We start from the raw sequence: 19,004 nt of genomic DNA, 5'->3' as shown, positions 1-19,004 counted from the left end.
CTGATGGGTTTAGGGGTAGGGCGAGATCTTGGTCTCTAGGCGACAGGGCAATAGGGTAATGCAAAAGGGGTAACCCTTTGCATCAAATATTGAAGCCTGGTCCTACGGTGTCAAAATATTAGGCTCGTTCATGACGAAGCAGTGCTGCTTTTGCTAAGCAGCGAGCATGCACACTTTGCCAGTTTGATGCATTGTGGTTAGAAAATTCTAACCAGAATGCATCAAACTGGCAAAGTGCGCATGCCCACTGCCTAGCAAAAGCAGCACTGCTTCAATCGTCACGAACGAGCCCATTGACTAAAAGGGTGAAGGATCCCTCCCAGAGGCACTCTCTCGTCTCCCTCCTCTCCACCTCCGTCCTCCTGCCGTCTATCAAACTGGGAGTTTCACTCAAGACACACTGGAGGATGAGGTAGGAGGAAACAGACTGACACCACTGCAGACAACTTGAAACTGGACTGCTGTCAACAGAGGGCGCTATAACACCCTTGCAGACAGAGTCGTATATATCTCTGTATACGGCTCTGATTGCAGACAGCTCTAAATAAACCTGACTGTGTTCAGCCATCTTGCATGCCGTCATAATTATAATCACCAGTGTTGCAGGCTCTACACAAGGTGGCTTTTAGCAATGTCCCATAATGTCATGATCACAGCAGGCCCTAAACCAGACAGCTTTAGTAACAGTGAAGTTTTTCTTGTACATCAGACATGTAAAAGTCCCTACGATGAAGATGGAAGCTATACCGTCGAAACATGTCAGGTAAAAGATGAAAAACGTTTACACGTCTGAAGTATAAGAAAAACTCAAGTGTTACTATAACAGTGAGACACAATGAACATCATATCTCTATTAAACAAGCTTTTGGCCATAATGTCCCTTTCCATCATTGTCATCATCTCATATTGAAGCAGTGCCTACAGGCAAAAGTCCTTTGAGTGGACAACTGCGTTTGGAGAAAGCTTTTGCAACAAGGCCGACCCCTCAAGTAAGTGCTTCAGATGAAAGTAGTCCTTAAGTCCAAGCTTGATTTCCAACACACTGTAGTAGACCCACACAACTCATTCACTCTGAGCCTGCCAAAACATCATCACTCCCATTCAACCCAAACATACACCAGATACACGATGCAGAGGAACTCATGTCATATCATCAAACCAGACAGGAACTTGTCATAAGATAGATTATATATTCAACAATCTCTTACATATGGCGCTTTAAAACATTTTAACATTTCAAGTAGCCGACAACACAGAACGGAAACAGTGCACTAAAGCAATCACCCTTCACAGTATGTGTGTGTGAGAGAGAGTGCGTGTGTGTGTGTATGTGTGTGTGTGTGTGTATGTGTATGTGTGTGTGTGTGTGTGTGTGCGTGCATGCATGTGTGTGTGTGCAACAGATATGATAGTATGGTCCAGGGGTCATAAACAATGGGCAGCATGAGTTACATAATCACCCGGTGACTGCATCGGCCTTTTGCTGCTGCGGTTTCTACTTAAGATATTTCAAATCACCATTACGAAAATATACATCATGGTGACGCATGTACAAAATGATGACCCACAGATCCACCAGGCTATGATGAAAATCAGACGGCTGCATTTGCTTCCATTTGCATCCAAGACTAGCATCTAAATCCACAGGCACGACACCAAAGAGCATTCTGCTACTGATTTCAGATGTCTGAATGGAGCGCTGTTTATTTATAATAATAATAATAAATGTCATTGCTCTTACATTTCAGATGATTCCAGCAGCCTCAGGTTTATTGCAATGTGAGCTGAGAAACACCAGAGGGCGCCGTGAGCACACACAGAGACTCATTTTCACAGGCTGATCACAGGCAGTTGACTCAGCCACCACAGAGGTCTGCTTTGTTGAACTGTCAACCACCAGACAACAGATGTGGAAATCTGTCTGAGCCCGATGCAAAGTTCAGTGCTTGACACTCACATTGCACACGGCCCTAGGCTACGACGCCGTGCTGTGTGGTTTGGTATGTTAATGGTGCATCCCGAGTGACCACACAACCTGTCTGAAAGTTTGAAGCCAATACGCTGATGTCTCAGCCCCATTTCTCACAACACAGAGACAGATGCATGTCTAGAGAAGCTCTTTGCTGGATCGGTTGGTCCACCTGCTACAGTGTTGGGGTGTTATTTTGTGTTGTGCGCATGGCATCTCACACAAAAGTGGGAAGTGGCGAGACGCCCCTCTTTGCAGTGTCACACAGTCTCAGACTGAATCTGAGCATGATGAAAAATTCAAGGCTGACTAACTGATCTCAACTCATTTCTGCTTAGTGTACCTTACTAAGCCGCTTAGCTACGATATTGATGGTGTGTGTGTGTGTGTGTGTATGTGATGGCTGTTGTCTCTCACACAGTTCATCAGAATCACCCTGGATGCATTTTTTTTGGTGTGTTGGGTCTATGCTGCCTCGTCTCACACAGCAGTCTCTCCGCATCAGACAAGACAGACAGACAGACAGGAGTCATCCTGCTGCAGTATTGTATGCCAGTACGGTATGGTATGACCGTATGATGGTGTGTGTGTGAAGGGTGCGCTGAAGCGTCTCACACACTGCCGCACACTGTCGGTATTGGTATGACAGTGTGTGTGTGTGTGTTAAAGTGTCTCTAGTATTTCACACAGTCCTAAGCAAGCTGAAGACTCGTCAGTACGACATTGGTATGGTGTGAAGGGTTTCGTTGATTAAGTGTCTCTCACAGGGTCCTGAACAGGTTCTCTGGGTTGGGTTGGACATACTCAATCACCCTACTAAGTCACTGGTATTGTACGGTGTGAAGAGCATGAGTGTGTTTGTATTTTCGGTCAATAGCGTCTCGTGTTTCACACAGTCGTAAGCAAGCTCAAGACTCAGTACGACATTGCTATGGTGTGAAGGGCACACGTGTGAGTGTGTGTGTTTTTTTTCCCCCTGTGCTCCATAGTGTCTCCTGTGTCGTTTGAAGTTTTCACACAGTCCGGATCAAGCTCAAGACTTGACATTACGACATTCCTATGGTGTGAAGGGCGCACATGTGTTTGTGTGTGTTTTCTTTCTGTGGTCCATAGCGTCTCCTGTGCTGTGTTGTGATAGTTAGTTTCATCACACAGTCCTGAGCAGGCTCTCTGGGTCGGAGAGGGCACAGTAGAGAGTGTAGCCCAGCTCGTCCACCTCCTGGGGAGTGAGTTCGCAAAACAGGTCCACCTTGGGGTTGAGGGCGCAGGGTAGCCTCCCGGCCTCTAGGTGGCCCACCAGCGCCTTGAGCAGCGAGATGAAGCGGTCGGCCAGCGCGTCCTCCGTCCAGTCGCCCTCTCGCTCGCTCAGCAGCAGGATGGCGTTAGTCAGCTGGCTCGCCGACACACGCGACAACGCCGGGTTCAGCTTGCACACCGCCTTGGCCACCTTAGGAGGACATGAGGAGACAAGGAGGCAGGCATGTTTACATGACTTCCCTCCACCTCATTTCAAGAAATTGCTCATATTTAGTTAAGTTGCAGTAAAATATGATTATACATAGGATTTTTCGTCTATGTGTTTGCATTGCCTAGTTATACAGTATAATCAAATTAAGCATAGCAATGCAAGTCTATGGGAGCAAACAAAGCATCATCAAATGCACTTATAAACTACTTTAAAATGAATGTACAATTCACCAGAGTGCATAACAACTATTTAATGCCGTCCTGTGATCACTTGTGGCTTGATGCTAATGCTCACATTTACTTCAAGTGATTATGCTAAGCTAAACTTAACCTGGTTTACTCTTGAACCAGCTTCTTAGTATAGGCCTCTTGTCTTACTGCTTTCGTGGTCTTATTGTATCATGTGCACAGCAGCGTAAAGCAAGTAATAGTCCATGAGCCAGACCGCCGATCGCAATCGAAAGGGTGGGCAAAGTCTTGTTGGTATTTTAATATTGATATATATGTCTAGTTTATGAATTGGTATGATAACCTTTGCAGAACAGTAGCTTTATCATATTTATCATGCATTTCTTATTTGAACCATTTTACACTAAAAACGCCTAGGCTAATTTGCTAATATCTTGATAAATTGAAAGTAAAAATGACTATATATATATTTATAGGAAAAGTTGTTCTACAAAATTCTTAGATAGTTTAAAGGGCACGTTACACAGATTTCCCACTTAATTTAGTTCAGGCCCCCATTTTCACTGACTTTTCATTAAAAAATTAGTGTTTATTTCCCAAGCGAGAAAATACTGGTAGATTGGGTACAAAAATACAACAATTTTCCCAGTTTATCATCTACATTACAATACAGGTGGGTTTTGTATTACAAGTTTTCTTGAAAGTTGTGTTTCATTATCCACACTAAGTGTAATGTACTTAAATGTGAGCTATTTTACATACACACCCAAATTCGATATGTAGACAAAGACCTATTGGATGAAGCAGAGACTGCACTCTTTACATAGACTAAGGATAAAGTCACTTTTTTACCATGCTGTTGTTGAGAGTGTACTACACTATACAATCCAGTGGCATGCAAAGACATTTTGGGGGGCAGGTGCTCAAGGTGGGGGCGGGGGGCATGTGGAACTTCCAGTTGCCTTGCCAGAGCAGGAGTGGGGAGCCGTTTTCATTCGAGGGCCACTTCAATTTTTATAAAGGGCTGTACTATGAACACAAACCAGGATTTCCCCCTGCAGTTAGGCCTATATTGAAGGTGGACACCTTCACAACAGACCTCACCTTCACTAGGTCCCCTGAAAACATAACTTAATTGTATTGCAAATTGAATTTCTAACAGTTCTTTACAAAACATGTCATATTCCATGTGAAACTGCATAAGATTAAAATTACATCAGGGAGACATCTTGAGACATAAGTTAGAGTCCCCACCCTTCTATTATGCTATGTTAGATCAAGGTGAATTGTCACATGCTTTTGATCTCAAGAATCGTTACCATAGATGATCATGCCAATATGGACCACATTGTGACAAAAAAAGAAAAAAAAGGAACTTAAAAAAAAGGCCTTTTTTCGTCCAGTACGGCAAAGGGACTGTTGCTTTAGAACCACCAAGTCCATTCCTAGATCTGTGCATGCCAATGATGCAATCACTTGTGTTTGGAAATAGTAAAAATAAAGTCCCAAATCAACAGACTGACCCGCTCTGCACTTAAAGTAGGAGGGGTGAGGGATCACCTCACTTTCAAAGCCTTCCGAGTCCAGAGAGCAGGCCAGTAATGGGGAATAACAGATTACATGTTTCACGATTACATTATTAAGAATAAAAAAATGATGAGTTGCATTCCCTTACAGTTGCTGCTTCAGTGTCTGGTAATGAAAGTACATTTACTATGTGAAAATAAGTGATGGTTTCTAGATTCACATGTTATGCTATTCTAAAATTTTGATCATTCCACACATTACCTAGCCTGGGAGTACCCATGCTGCCTTGCACGTTCTTTTCGAACTGCTAGACGATATAGTCTGGCGTTTGCTGCCAAACCACACATTACCAGAAACCCAGAGAAAACACATAATGTGCATGTGTGTTGGTGTGGCATTGGCTGTGTGTCTGTGCCTGACAGATGCAGTGGACAGCATGAGTCTGCTGGCATTTGTCTCCTGCTGCTCAGTTATCTACCGTTATCTGGCTGTCCCTGCTGGTAACTCTTATAATATTGTCTTCGGCTGAGTTTCCCAAAAACACTTAAGTAGTAATAAGTAGTACTTAAGTACAGTATACTGACAAGGCGCCACCTCATACAAAAGTTCCATAGCCTCCAGGGATGGAAAGTAACTAATTACATTTTCTCAAATTATTGTAATTGAGTACTTTGAGTAACTGAGTCCAAAGTAGTTATTAAAATAGGTGATTTTACTTCTACCCAAATTACAGTTTGGCCAAAGTATTTTACTTACATTTGAATCTACCTTGAGGTCTGAGTAAATTCTGAGGTAGGCAAAATTGAAATAAAGGGGAAAATCTGTCAGACATGAAGGGAAATTGTGTGTTTTTACCATTTAACATAAATTATATATTTTGGACTAATCTATTGGATGACTATCTAGGGCCCGCCGGCCCCATACCATTAGTCCGACAGCCCACAGACGGTACACAATAGAGTTGCAAGTAACTGGCTGGGAATAGTAGAGCACACACCAAGGACTCAAGCTGAGGGAGTACCAGCGCAGCCTGAAATCAGTTGTTTTAAAATATATACAAGAATTATTGTTTATTAACAAAATTATTCATGAATTTAATCTCACAACTGGCAATTAAATGAAATCCACCAGACTATTTCCTTTGGTAGGCTTCCCAGTCTTTGCAATTTAAGGCCCACGACCCAAACACAATGAAATCCAGACCCTTAAGTTCAGAGTAATGGGCTGTTGTATGAATGGGCTGACCCTAGCCCTGCAACTTTGCCACACCAGCACACACAGAATTTTGTTGTCACGATCGCCAGGTTATTGGAAGATGACTTGTGCAGAGATACTGTAGCTAGAGGTCACGAAGGGTGCTATTGAAGGAAAGCGATATGAAAGCAAACTGAAGGTAACTTTTACTCAAATCACATTTTTATTAAGTTTTTTTTTTTTTTACTTTCACTTAAGTAGATTTTTAAAGATGTAATTTTACTTTTACTTAATTACATGTTTTAGTATTCTTTCCACCCCTGATAGCCTCTTACTGGAAATGGGCCTGGCGACAGGCCAATTCACTCTTGGCTGAAAACACTGAACTACATTATAAGAACATTGCTAACATTGCCCAGCGCATGTAATGACTGAGATTGGAAGATAATTACTCTCTACCATGTTGTTAGATGGTCAGCTTAGGTCCCGTGAAATGCGGAACTAAGGGGCGGGACTTACCAAGCTCTATTACCATTTTGGTGACAATAATGACACCAAATAATGACAATATCTGTTATAATAGAGGGACTGCGTTATGGCGTTAAAGGCGGCCGGGGTACACCACATGACAGTTGGAGTACACCACATGATGGTTTTCTTGAACTACTTTGTACCCAGTGTGAGTACCACCAAGCCATGAGGTTATGTGATAGGGTATACAGTATCTTTACTTGAAATACTAATTTTCTAATGTAAGGGGGAAGAGGCTAGGGCTACAATAGAAAAGTAAATACAAAAATAATCATAAAAACACAAAAGGATGTGCAGGTCGTGGAAAGCTCAGCCTTAAAGCTCACGATGAGTTCAGAGCTCTTTCAAACAGTTTTTTCATGAGCTGGGACGGGACTGGGAACTGTCCATGGACCTATTCGTGAAGCATTTAGGTGCCAACTCTACATAGCATCGACAAATACGTAGAACATAAATACAGCCCGCTACCAGCTTTTCTGCACTCAGCATGGAGAGTGTGAATCAAGCCAATTTCCACCATGTGAGGACTAGTAGTAGTAGTAGTAGTAGTGTGAGGACTACCTCCTCATGCAAACTATGTGTGCCAACTATCAGTCTGGCATCTGGAAAGCAAGTCTTCAGCAGCATCCACAAATCCCAAGCCCACTTGACCATGTCTGGGCCAACGATGAAAATGTCCATCTCACTATACAGTGGATGTGGGGATATTCAGCCCCTGAGGCAGTGTTACAACTGATGTCTTGCAAGTACAGCCATCAATGTAAACTGCTGGATTGCCAATGTCTGAGAAGTAGCTGGAAATGCTGCACAACCCTCTGAAAACTTCAAACATGTGTATATCAGCATGAAGAGGATAATCATGGTGACATATTTGCAGATATTTACTAGACTGAGTCAGATCCTGAGGACTGAAATAATGCTCTTTATTTATTCTTGCTGCTGCAGGAAAAGTTAAGAAAAAAAAGATTTCATATGTTGTCATTTTTATCACATTTTGTCAATCACATATTGCTTTGGTGATTCTATTAGGTCAATTGGTATGGTCTAACAACCTCTTTAGGGTCTTGATTGAATGGAAAGCATCCCTGAGGAAATGTAGGCACCCTGTGTGGTCAACAAACTGCATAATAACAAAAAACAATACAGTTTTCACATTTCCGTTTTACTGGTCCACCATTTCAATGCATGATCATTCACTAACTACCTTTTTGCAATGGTTATCATGCCATGTTAATGTACAGTATGGTTATCACATGTTAGTATGTGTTTGTTCATTATGTTTTTTGTTTTTGTTTTACTGTTGGGGGAAATGTAATAATAATAAGCTTAATAAAAACAAAAACGGATTTCATATTTTATCACATTTTGTCATTCACATATTGCTGAGGTGATTCTATTAGCCTATTAGTGTGGTCTAACAACTCCTGTAGGGTCCTGATAGAAGGGAAAGCATCCCTGAGGTCATTTAAGCACCCTGTGTGGTCAACAAACTACATAATAACAAAGAACCACAATACCGATTTTTCACATTTCCATTTTACTGGTCCACCATTTCAACACATGATAACTACCAAAAAGCTACCTGTTTGCAATGGTTATCATGCCAAACTGTTAACTTGAGATGTCCAAGAAGTCAAAAAAACAGATTAGAACTTGCCCACCCGTTCGATTGCGAGAGGTCAATTTTTGGCTTCTGGCTCAAGGCCTATAAAGCAAGTAAAGTGAACCAACTCCTGACCTTGAGGCAGACGCAGCGGCATCCTCCGTCCTCCTGGTCGAGGGCACGCAGCTTGGCGGTCTCGGCCACCCGGAAGCTCTGCCTCCACAGGTTCTGGTGCCGCTCGGCTGCCAGCCGGTGGGGCTTGGCGATCAGAGACGCCCCGTCCTCCATCACCAGCAGCGGCAGGAAGTCCACGTACAGACGCCGGTCCGTCTCGTACTGCACCTGTGGGAGGAGGCAGCCAAGCAGAGTTGTAGTAAGTACAAAAGAACATAACTATATTCCATTGTTTGGCAGAGTAGCCTATTAAAACCTGGAAGGAAGTCCTCAGGGACTGTAACCAATATCCTGTGCTGCACCGAAACCGTAGCAGTCCTACCCATTTGGGGAGGCCTAGGCAAAATATAGACATGGGTCCCTTTTGAATTATTTTTGTTAGCATTTACCATGGCAGCCAACTGTTGGGGACCCTTCAACCGAACAGTTTTTGTGGGGCCCGAGGTAATGGCTAAGTCTGCCTATTGGCAACACTGGCTCTGTACCTAAATAACTAAGTGCACAGCTATGGCCTAATGTTTAAAGGGAGACCGTCCCATTTTTGTAAATAAGCTTATTTTACACCTCTCCTTGAGTTAAATGATTGCGTTTTACCTTTCTCCTGTACTTCCTGCCGTTCTCTGGGTATGGCAGTACAAATTTTACCTCCAAGCTAACAGTTAACATTGAGTCCTATGAGACTAGCTAGCCGCCAGCCGCAAGCTAATATTATGGTAATTAGCTGATGCGGTTTGGCGAAAACCAATTGGACTGTTCATATCTCCGAATGTCCCAAGCTGCCAAGCCAGAGCCGTTATGTGATTAGCTAAATCAAACATTTCAATGTCACGTCCTGAGTGAATAAAGCGAATTCATGACGAAACTTCTTCAGTGACCTCAGCTACCTGGGTCTCGTAGGTCATATCCGGTCTACACGCAGCATGAGTGTACAATGTAACATACCTCTAGAGTCAGTGTCTCTGAAGGCACCACCGGCCGGATCACATAGTCCAGCACGCTGCCAATGGCCGGCCAGTTGATGGTGCCTGCAACCAACTTCTCAAACACCTGACATGAGGAGTGGAGAGAAAAGGAGAGGAGAGGACAGGAGAGGAGAGAAAAGGCATTAGTCCATTTTATTTTTTTTAATTAAGGAGGGCTTTGTCAGGCTTATGATGACAAGGGGGCGTTTGCTCAAAAAGGTTGAGAACCACCAATCTAAATAAATACAAACAAACAAGCAAACAAACAAACAAACAAACAAACAAGTAAGTAAGGCCGACCTCGAGGACGCTCTTGGGCGAGAGGTATCCTCCCACCATGCAGCGGTCCCAGTAGCTGTTGCCGCGGGGGAAGTACTCCAGGTTCTCGCGCCGCACCAGCCAGAAGCCCGGCACGTTCATGATGGTGTCCTCGCCCGGAACCCACGACCACAGGTTCTTTTCCAGGATCATCGGCACCATCAGCTGGGCGTGGTCCGCCGTGACTACCTGAAGAACAGGTGAAGAGAGCAGACGGGTGTATTACGCACAGGTTAATATGACGGACAGGGCGCTACACATTAAGCCTAGACCACCAGAGAGGGGACGCAGGGCGGGACATAAGAGATTTTTAGTGGCGGTGGCGAAAATACATGGAAACAAGATCGGTCCTTCCACACCAACCTGTGGTAGTCGGGCAGTAGCGGTGCGGGAGCCGGCTCTGCTCCGCACTGCATTTGGAAAATAGAATTCGTGGGGATTTTGGACGGCAGCAACCGGCGGTGTCCCATTCAAATGAATGGCAAAGTAGCGAGCTAGGTTTGGCTGTAGGGAGGACTTTGAACAGGACTGGCCGCGCACGCCGACGCTGTTGGTGTGAAAGGCAGAGTAGAACACATCGGTCGAAACTAAGCACAAAGACCTCAGTTGTCTTGCTGCCGTTCCGCCATGCTCTAGTCTGAATCTGGCATGGTCAGGCAGAACCACCTGAAGACAGGTGAAGGAGGAAGATGGTAGTTGCAATACCGACTCTGGCCACCATCCTACACAGTGCACATTTAATATAAATGTACATTTAACAGATAAAGTACAAATCATAATAATAATAATTAAAAATAATAATGAAAATGTGTACAATGATCTCCTTCTCTTTTAAAATCACTCTGTAAACACATGGTCAAGGCATGCTTCCTCCAGATTAGGCTGGCAGAGCCAATTGTCCTGAGGGTTCATGGCCAAGGCCAGATTACAGCAAGCAAAGGTTCCAATCAGATTAACCCCCTCTCACCTCCAGGTCGTCATAGATACAGTTAAAGTAGCGCACGCGAGCACACACTAAACCAGGGCTATTCAATTGGCGGCCCGAGGGCCACATGCGGCCCAGATAAGGTCCAGGCGTGGACCCCAACTGTAGCAGTATATACAGTATTTCAGTTTTGATACTGCAGTACAACACGTGATTTTCTTGTGAATCTCCTGCCTGTCTTGTATATTCACATTCAATGCAGTTAGGCTTTAGGTTAGGTTAGAGGAACATGTTTAAAAATTGATTGCAGACTACTGATTTGTCATTACCATGTTAGCGATGGCAGAAAATGTGCGGCCCGACTTAGGTTCTTTTTTTAATCCCTTAACATCACCGGTAAGTCATAAAACAGACTCCTGCTGAGGTGCATCTGCATGCAGCTGCATGTCAGGTAGCTTGGTTTAATGCAGCATGCGCGCTCGCGCACATCTCACCTGCAGGTCATCGTAGAGGCTGCCGCTGAGGTACATCTCCCTGAGGGGCATGTCTGGCAGCTTGGCGTGCAGGAAGACGCGCAGCTCGCTGCAGATGTCTAGCGCCGCCCTCCTGGCCACGGCCTGCTCGTCGCCAGGGATCGCTACACGCTCCCGGAAGTATGCCCACAGGTGCTCCTGCAGTGACAGACGCATGCGCGCCCGCGCCAACTCCACCTGCCCGTGGCCGTGCCGACCGCCCGGCCGACGCAGCAGCTCTGGGGGAGGGCAGAGGAGGAGGAGAGGAGGGCAGGGGGCAATGGGAGGAAAGAGAGAGGTCGGGGGAGGGGAGAAGAGAAGAGACAGAAGGGGAGAGGAGGAGATGAGGAGGGGAGGGGAGAGGAGAGGGGAAGGGAGGCAGTAAGGAGAGGAGTAGAGGGGAGGGGGGAGAGAAGGAGGAATAAATGGACGGGGGCAGGGGGCAACAGGCAGAAAGAGAGGGGTGCAACGGGGCAACAGGAAGAAAGGCAAAGGGTGGCGGGCAATAGGAAGAAAATAGGTGACATGGGGGAAATGCAAGGAGAGAGGGAGGAGGGGAGAGGAGAGGGGGTGGAGGGGGCAATCAGAGGAAAGAGAGGGGTGGTAGAGGGTAGGATGGGGCAGTAGGGAGAGGAGGGTTGAAGAGGGGATAATAGGAAGAGGGGCAATGAGACGAGTGACAGAGGAGGGGGAGGGGAAGAGAGGGGCCAAAAAAAGAGTTTCAGGAGTGACCAGACGAGAGACAGGGGTCACAGGTGCAGAGAGACAGAGACAGAGATAATAACAGGGTTGAAGGGTGGGTGGGGGTTATTGCGAATAGGGAAAGGGACAACATGGGGGATAACAGGAGTGACGAGGGGCAATAGGGGGAGTGAACAGGCCAATATGGGGAATAACAGGAGTGACTACTATAGAGGTAGCACCTCACCACCTTGCTAAAAATAACGCCCCAAATCATTTTCTGTGGGGGAGGTATACTTTTTTTTCAGAAATTCTCTCCTCAAGATAGCACTCAAGATGCCAGACAGTAGCCCAAAAGGTTAATCAGCACATGATCTACCCAAGAGGGCTTTGGTGATTCAACCTAGGGTGGAAGGAACCATCATAAGGAGAGGATTTATGAAAAAAAGAAAAAGAAAAACATGAATTTCATTATTTTTGCAAGGTGACTACATAACACGAGTAAGGTCACTATTTCTGTCCCTAAACAAGCTGGTAGCGTGATTGGAATCCATGCCTGGTGGGCTAGGGTTGGGGACATGATAGGAATGCTATGAAACAACAAATATCTATTGCTATGGCAACCATGGAATATTCACCCACCAGAGAGGTAGAGCAGCCACGCGCCTGTCAGTGAGGACAAGCCATCGTTTATAGTTTATACACACATTCACAATATCACAACTATACAGGTGACTTAAAGTGCTTTCAAATACACATGCTACACATTCTCACATTCAAACACCAGCTCTGGAGGCTGCCAAGAAGGCGCCAATTGTCCTGAGGTTCATGTGAGAAAGTACACACACACAGTAATAATAGTCCGACACACATTCACAAACAGCAAACACCATCAAAACTAACAGTCTAGTTAGAGGTACATTTAGAAAAGCATGAAGTAGGGTATATGAAGTTGGTAGTAAGAATCTAATAAGTGCCACTCTGGTTTTTTATGGCTAATGGAGTCAGTTACATTTCCATAGATGCAATACACCATGTTTGGTATCAAACATCTATTGTACAAACAGTCTTTCATGGCAGCAGCAAATCATAGAACAGGGATTCTTAACCATAGGGCTGCGGCCCAAAGTTGGGCCGCGCTCACAGCCTCCAGGGCCTCAGACAACTTTCAGTTTCGCACCATTGGGCCGCTTGGGCCGTGGGACCGCTTATCAAATAGACTACTAGTGTGCGTCTTTTCCCTCAAACGCAACTGTCATAACGCAATGACCACAACCCGCGTTTTTGTTGTTGGGGGGAGATTCATTAAGAACAAGACAGCCTGTGATGGTAACACCCTTTGCAGTGGGCTATTTGAAAAAAGAAATTACCAACCGGTTACGTTTCCCTGATTTGGCAACGTCTTCTGTGTCCTAATATCCTCACGCTTAGAAATAGGTGTTCAACGGTTAGGCTGCTCAAAATAATTCTAGTTACTGAATCTTTATCCCTTATACTTGTCCAAGTGTCCCCAACATGACAGTCCTTTCACGAATTTTGCGTGATATTGGAAAGTTTTTAGTCTGGCTCTGGAATTTCTGTGGTTCCCGCGCTGCGTTTCCACGTGTATAGAAAAGTGTCTTGGATTTACGCAGAGATGTATAAAGTACTGGAGAAAAGTAGTGGAGTAGAAGTACCAGCATCATCTTGTCAAATGACTTGAGTAAAAGTCAAAAGTAACCCTGTTCCAATGTCCATCTGTCTGCACCTGTGTATGATGTAGTAGCCCTATTCCAAACCTAGTCCACCTGTGTACAGTATCTGGTATGCAAGTAACCCTGTTCCAATGTCCATCTGTCTGCACCTGTGTATGATGTAGTAGCCCTATTCCAAACCTAGTCCACCTGTGTGTGGTGTATCGGGGCTCACCTGGTTCGCAGGCATTGGAGGAGGTGGGCAGGGTCTGCAGCGAGCGGCTCACGTTGCTCTTCATGTCGCGGTTGAGTTGCCGTGGCGACGCCCCCATCCAGCTAGGCTCCTCCCAGCTGCGCTTCCCCGATGGCTCCAGCTTAGTGGGGCTGGTGGGGGCACTGATGGCCCGGTCGTACATCTACAGGGGTCAGAGGTGAAAGGTTACAGAGGTCATTAGATACCAGGGCACATGTACAGGGTAGATAAAAAGGACCTAGTGAGCCAGAGAAGAGCAAGGAATGAGCAGAACTACTTTATTGGGTGTTTTACTGAAGGGGTGAGTGGGGGCCAAAAGAACTTGACAGAACTGGGTGTTAAGTGGCATTTCTAAACGAGGGCTCTCCAGTCCTCCAGGGGGCGTGGGGAGCCCTAAGGGAGAGCTGAGAAGGACACAGCTGAGAGGGGGCTTTGCTTAGTTGCCACTGGGGGGGCATTAGTTGATTTTATTTTTCAATACTAAGGGGGGCGTTGGCAGGCTTCTGATGAGGTCAAGGGGGCACTGGGGGGCTTATGATGAGGTCCAGGTTACATTAATTCAATAAAGGTTGAGAAATACTGGTGCAAAGGTACTGATCAGAAACAATGCTGCTCTGTAGGGTGAGGGGTCAGAGGGATGCAGCTGACGGGAGTCACAGTGGAGTCATGCTGCATGTGCTGATGGGGCCAGATAGGTGACAAGGGATACAGGCCATTATCCTAACTCCCATCCTCCGTTGGGCTTGTGGCCTCGTGATGACATTGCAAGACATCATTGACGACTGAAGTTTATGTCAATATCTCACTAAACCACAATTCAAAAGGTAATTCAATCGGCATGTTGAATGGGGAAAAGTCCCCCAAAAGTGGCTAGGCTGACAGCCGGGAAACTTTACCGTTTTCTACACGGAGGAGGGGCATCAGTGAAGCGCAAGGCCACCAGCGCAGGCCGAGGACGGGAGTTAGGATAATGGAGTGTACCCATGGCCTTTACACCAGACCACAGCCAGGTGACAAGGCCTTTATGCCTGACCACTACGCAATACGACACAGCCACCAGCTGAGCAGGCACTTGCTGCAGGGCAAGAGTCTCACCGCCGACACACATGGAAATGCCTTCACATGTCACCTGCCAGCCGCGCTGTCCTCCTCTGAACTGCTGGGTAAAGGCTTGGGCGCCAGTGATTGGATTACAAGGGCAAGAGGAGTCAGGAGAGACGTATGCAAATCTGTGCCATGCCTGTGGTCGATGCTGTGTGTGTGTGTGTGTGTGTGTGTGTGTGTGTGTGTGTGTGTGTGTGTGTGTGTGTGTGTGTGTGTGTGTGTGTGTGTGTGTGTGTGTGTGTGTGTGTGTGTGTGTGTGTCCACTCACTCTCTTGACGGCCAGGGTGGCGATCCCGAGCATGGCGGCTCCGCCCACCCCAAGCACCAGCTTGGCGTTGGACAGCATGAAGTCGAGAGCCGTGCCCAGACCATTGTCATCCTTCTTACCGCCCTTACGGTCACCGCTCACACCTGCCATACCTCAACTAGGAGGAGAGAGAGAGAGAGAGAGAGAGAGAGAGAGAGAGAGAGAGAGAGAGAGAGAGAGAGAGAAAGAGAAAGAGAAAGAGAAAGAGAGAGAGAGAAAAAAAGAAAGAAAGAAAGAAAGAAAGAAAGAAAGAAAGAAAGAAAGAGAGAGAGAGAGAGAGAAAGAGAGAGAGAGAGAGAGAGAGAGAGAGAGAGAGAGAGAGAGAGAGAGAGAGAGAGAGAGAGAGAGAGAGAGAGAGAGAGAGAATAGGAGGAGGGAGGATGAGAGAAGAGTTGCAGGAGATAAAGAGGGGCAAGAGGGAGAAGGATAAATTAAAGAAAAAAATGCAGAATAGTGTGGAAAATGGGCGAAAAAATAGGAGGAGCAAGGGAGGTAGGAGAGGGAGAGGGGGATGACATAATAAAAGATTAAACAAGTATTAAGAGAGCGCTACGTGATCAGAGGCAAATACACCGCTGTTAAGCCAGTCAACTAACCAGCTGGCCAGATCAAGCCAACAGCAGGCCAATAAGGTCCCACAGGGGAGGGCCACTAAAATAGAAGGCTACTCTCCGGTTGGGTGGCTGGGAAAATGCATTCATTTCATTTCAGCATATTCATCAGTTATGGAAAGCGGTTTCTAAAATTCTGGCATTATTAAGTTTGGTTCTAATTCATAAGCCTGAGACAAAGTTGCTATTTCTGGCGTCAACAATAATCGATCCGGCGACGCAATCCATTTCACCTCCAAGCTAACAGTTAACATTGAGTCCTATGAGACCAGTTAGCCGCAAGCTGGTCTCATAGGGCTCAATGTTAACTGCTAGCATGGAGGTAAAATTTGCACTGCCATATTCAGAGAACGGTTGAAAGTACAGGAGAACGGTAAAACCCTATTATTTAACTCAAGGGGAGGTGTAAAATAAGCTTATTTCCAAAAATGGGACAGTATCACTTTAAGTAACAGATTAAGACATAGCCATTACAACTTTGGTGACAGTAAGGTTATAACATAGCCTCTGCGCTAAGGGGTTAAAGGACAGTAAGCTAAGGGCAGTAAGGTAACTCAAAGGTCTCCTGTTGAAAACCCTGCTGAGCCCAGTTGCTGACATTGGAATGTGGGTAGATTAGAAGAGAAAGCCACTAAGGCAGGGGTACTCAATTAAAAGTCCCCGAGGGCCAGTTTTTCAAAATTCTTAGCATCAAAGGGCCGGGCCGGGCTGACACGACACGACCCCCACCAAAAAAATTATTTAAAAAAATAAATAAAAATAAGGCCTTTGTAATCACAAAACACACACACTCACACCCACAGCAGATATTTAGTTTCCAGTGACAGGATGGGAGAACATTTCTCTCATAAAGGGCCTGCATTTTTCTGGAGCACTGTGGGGTGAGGTGCCTGCCTTGCTGTCATTGCCACCCACCCTTCAGTATTTTTTTTAAATGACATAAGATTATCTTTTTTAAATGACATAAGATTAGCCTATATTTGCAGACTACATCCATAAACATTTAATTCTTAGTGAGAAAACCAATAAGCCTGAAGATAACACTTTTCAAACAAATGTTGCTTATTATGACTTTGTTTATGCAGCTCTCACATGCATAATGAGAATCAGATGCAATAATGGACCCAACAAAGAGGACACATAGATAGGAGGACACCAGGTTTTGCCAACAAGAAAATGGCACATTGATGCAATGTTGATTAAATGCAACAGCCAATAATAAATCATCAAGTTGCTCATAACTTTGTTTGAAATCTTATGAGGGGCTTAGCTTTCCAAACGAACTATTTGGGGACTGTTTAAAAGTGTGAAAAGTTTACCCCTAGTTAGCTGCCAGCAGAGCTCAAACACAATTTGCCTTCATTTGTGTTAGCAACTAGCTACAGCTAGTGCTAAACCAATTCGAAGTCCTAACACACTGTATGCAATGAAATGTGGACCATTACTTTCAAAAACGAGGCAAAGAGAACTTTGTAAATAATTTATTTACAAGTTCTACCGTCCTTCCCTTCTGTAGTCTACCTCACAACAGCCTCTGCCACCCTCATAGTCACTTCTGTTTGGAGCAAAGAAACTCAAGAGAAAGAACAATCTCATGGCGGGGAATGCATTGGCCACGGTGTAGTACGGGGGCGTTGCCTGAGGACACGAGTGGATGGAAAATTAACTCCCTTGCGCATGGTCATTGGTCATCCATCCATGATGGATGCCATTTTCGTACTCCGTAATTTGTGGCCAAGTAACGGCAGCTGTTGGTCAGCAGTAATTGCTGGGGGTAATTAAGGACAGCTGACAGACATTCACGCTGTCCTATGACCTGTTCCACAGTGAATAACATTTCCGTACTCCCCTCGCCATCATTTCCTACTACGCTGTTATGACGTGAGTAAGCCCTCTTGTCTCAACCCTCTTTGGTTTGGAGCCTGCAGGGAGAAACTGATTGAGGGGGCGGAGACACGGCACGCATCTTCCTAGCGTCTGTGGCGCGATTTCAAAATAAGAGCCGGCAGCGCGATCGGACCAACAACAAAAAAAATTTTTTTTTTTTTTTTTCAAAATTATTCGAGGGCCACAAATAGATGCCGCTATTTGAGTATGGGGGCACTAAGGCATGCAGAGGTGTGTGATCAGGCACACCCAAAGTGGCTTCAGTAAAGAAGTGCCTGGAATTTAAAACAGCGCTAAGGCAATCAATAACAAAACCAATTGGTGTTTTGGTTGTCAGTCCTTGGGGACAACGTAGTTCCAAGTGTAGATATTCAGTAGTAAGTTAAGCTTACACATTGACCACTGTGAGTGAAGTGACTCCCATTGTTTCAAAGGCCATGCGCAACCATGAGGCATGATCTGTTACATCAGTCAGTATAAGACAGACACTGCCCACTCTACTGTAAGTTAATAATGGTTAACCAATGAGTAGAACTCACTAGCTAAACAGCATGACACATATGACGTAGCCTACCTGTAATGTTGTAGCAGCCCCCCCCTAGTCAAAGGTGACTAAATGTCAAATTTCTTCATATAAATTGCACTTAAATGAGCGAAAATGCATTTGGGACACTGCATATTCACTGCAACTATCAAATTCCTGAAAATTCAACTTTGCTGAGCATCCTAAACAAATATTCTGTTGCATTACCATGGTTTCTAATAACAGTTTCGCATCAGTGGTGCATGGAGTCGACCAACGCCGGCAAAGGTCAACAGGTATTGCAACCCAGGTCAATTGTTGCCTGGTTACCACCAGACCTAATCACAAGTGAGATTATTTTCCTCTTTCACGTCAGAATGATTGTGTACAATTAAAGACAGCATGGGAGTTCCCAGGATAGGTCAATTGTATTACATTCCAGAATTCCTCTGCGTTTCATGGTTTTGCCTCATGACCAGCATTTGTTATGCATTTCCTACCTGTGATGTAGTAGCCGGCCCCCTCCCTCTACACCAGCCCCCCCAGCCGGCTGCTGAGGAAGAACTGGCCCCTCCTGAGGGCCTCCTCCTTCTC

At 45.3% G+C, this 19,004-nt stretch overlaps 1 protein-coding gene across 1 annotated transcript; it reads right to left on the bottom strand.

Moving 5' to 3' along the window:
- Nucleotides 1-899: 899 nt before the first annotated feature.
- Nucleotides 900-18,996, bottom strand: mief1 (mitochondrial elongation factor 1). Its single transcript, XM_063219712.1, has 8 exons — nt 18,911-18,996; nt 15,351-15,507; nt 13,961-14,141; nt 11,354-11,610; nt 9,917-10,123; nt 9,597-9,701; nt 8,616-8,822; nt 900-3,416 (listed from the first exon to the last, which is right to left on the bottom strand). The coding sequence occupies exons 2-8, from the start codon at nt 15,498-15,500 to the stop codon at nt 3,117-3,119; spliced, it is 1,407 nt and encodes a 468-aa protein (XP_063075782.1). The 5' UTR covers nt 15,501-15,507; nt 18,911-18,996; the 3' UTR covers nt 900-3,116.
- Between the last annotated feature and the right edge of the window lie 8 nt (nt 18,997-19,004).

Source organism: Engraulis encrasicolus, chromosome 2 (genome assembly GCF_034702125.1).
Source record: "Engraulis encrasicolus isolate BLACKSEA-1 chromosome 2, IST_EnEncr_1.0, whole genome shotgun sequence".
Lineage (NCBI taxonomy): Eukaryota > Metazoa > Chordata > Actinopteri > Clupeiformes > Engraulidae > Engraulis > Engraulis encrasicolus.
The sequence above is the reverse complement of the archived record's forward strand: the minus strand, read 5'-3'. Positions and strand labels throughout refer to the sequence as shown.

Excerpts from the sequence above, each read along its gene's own strand:
- mief1 (XM_063219712.1), bottom strand. The coding sequence starts at position 15,500 with ATGGCAGGTGTGAGCGGTGACCGTAAGGGCGGTAAGAAGGATGACAAT. Across the intron at positions 10,124-11,353 it reads GCCTCTACGATGACCTGCAG|GTAGTCACGGCGGACCACGC; the intron begins GTGAGATGTGCG and ends CCTGTTCTTCAG. Across the intron at positions 3,417-8,615 it reads GCCGCTGCGTCTGCCTCAAG|GTGGCCAAGGCGGTGTGCAA; the intron begins GTCAGGAGTTGG and ends TGTCCTCCTAAG.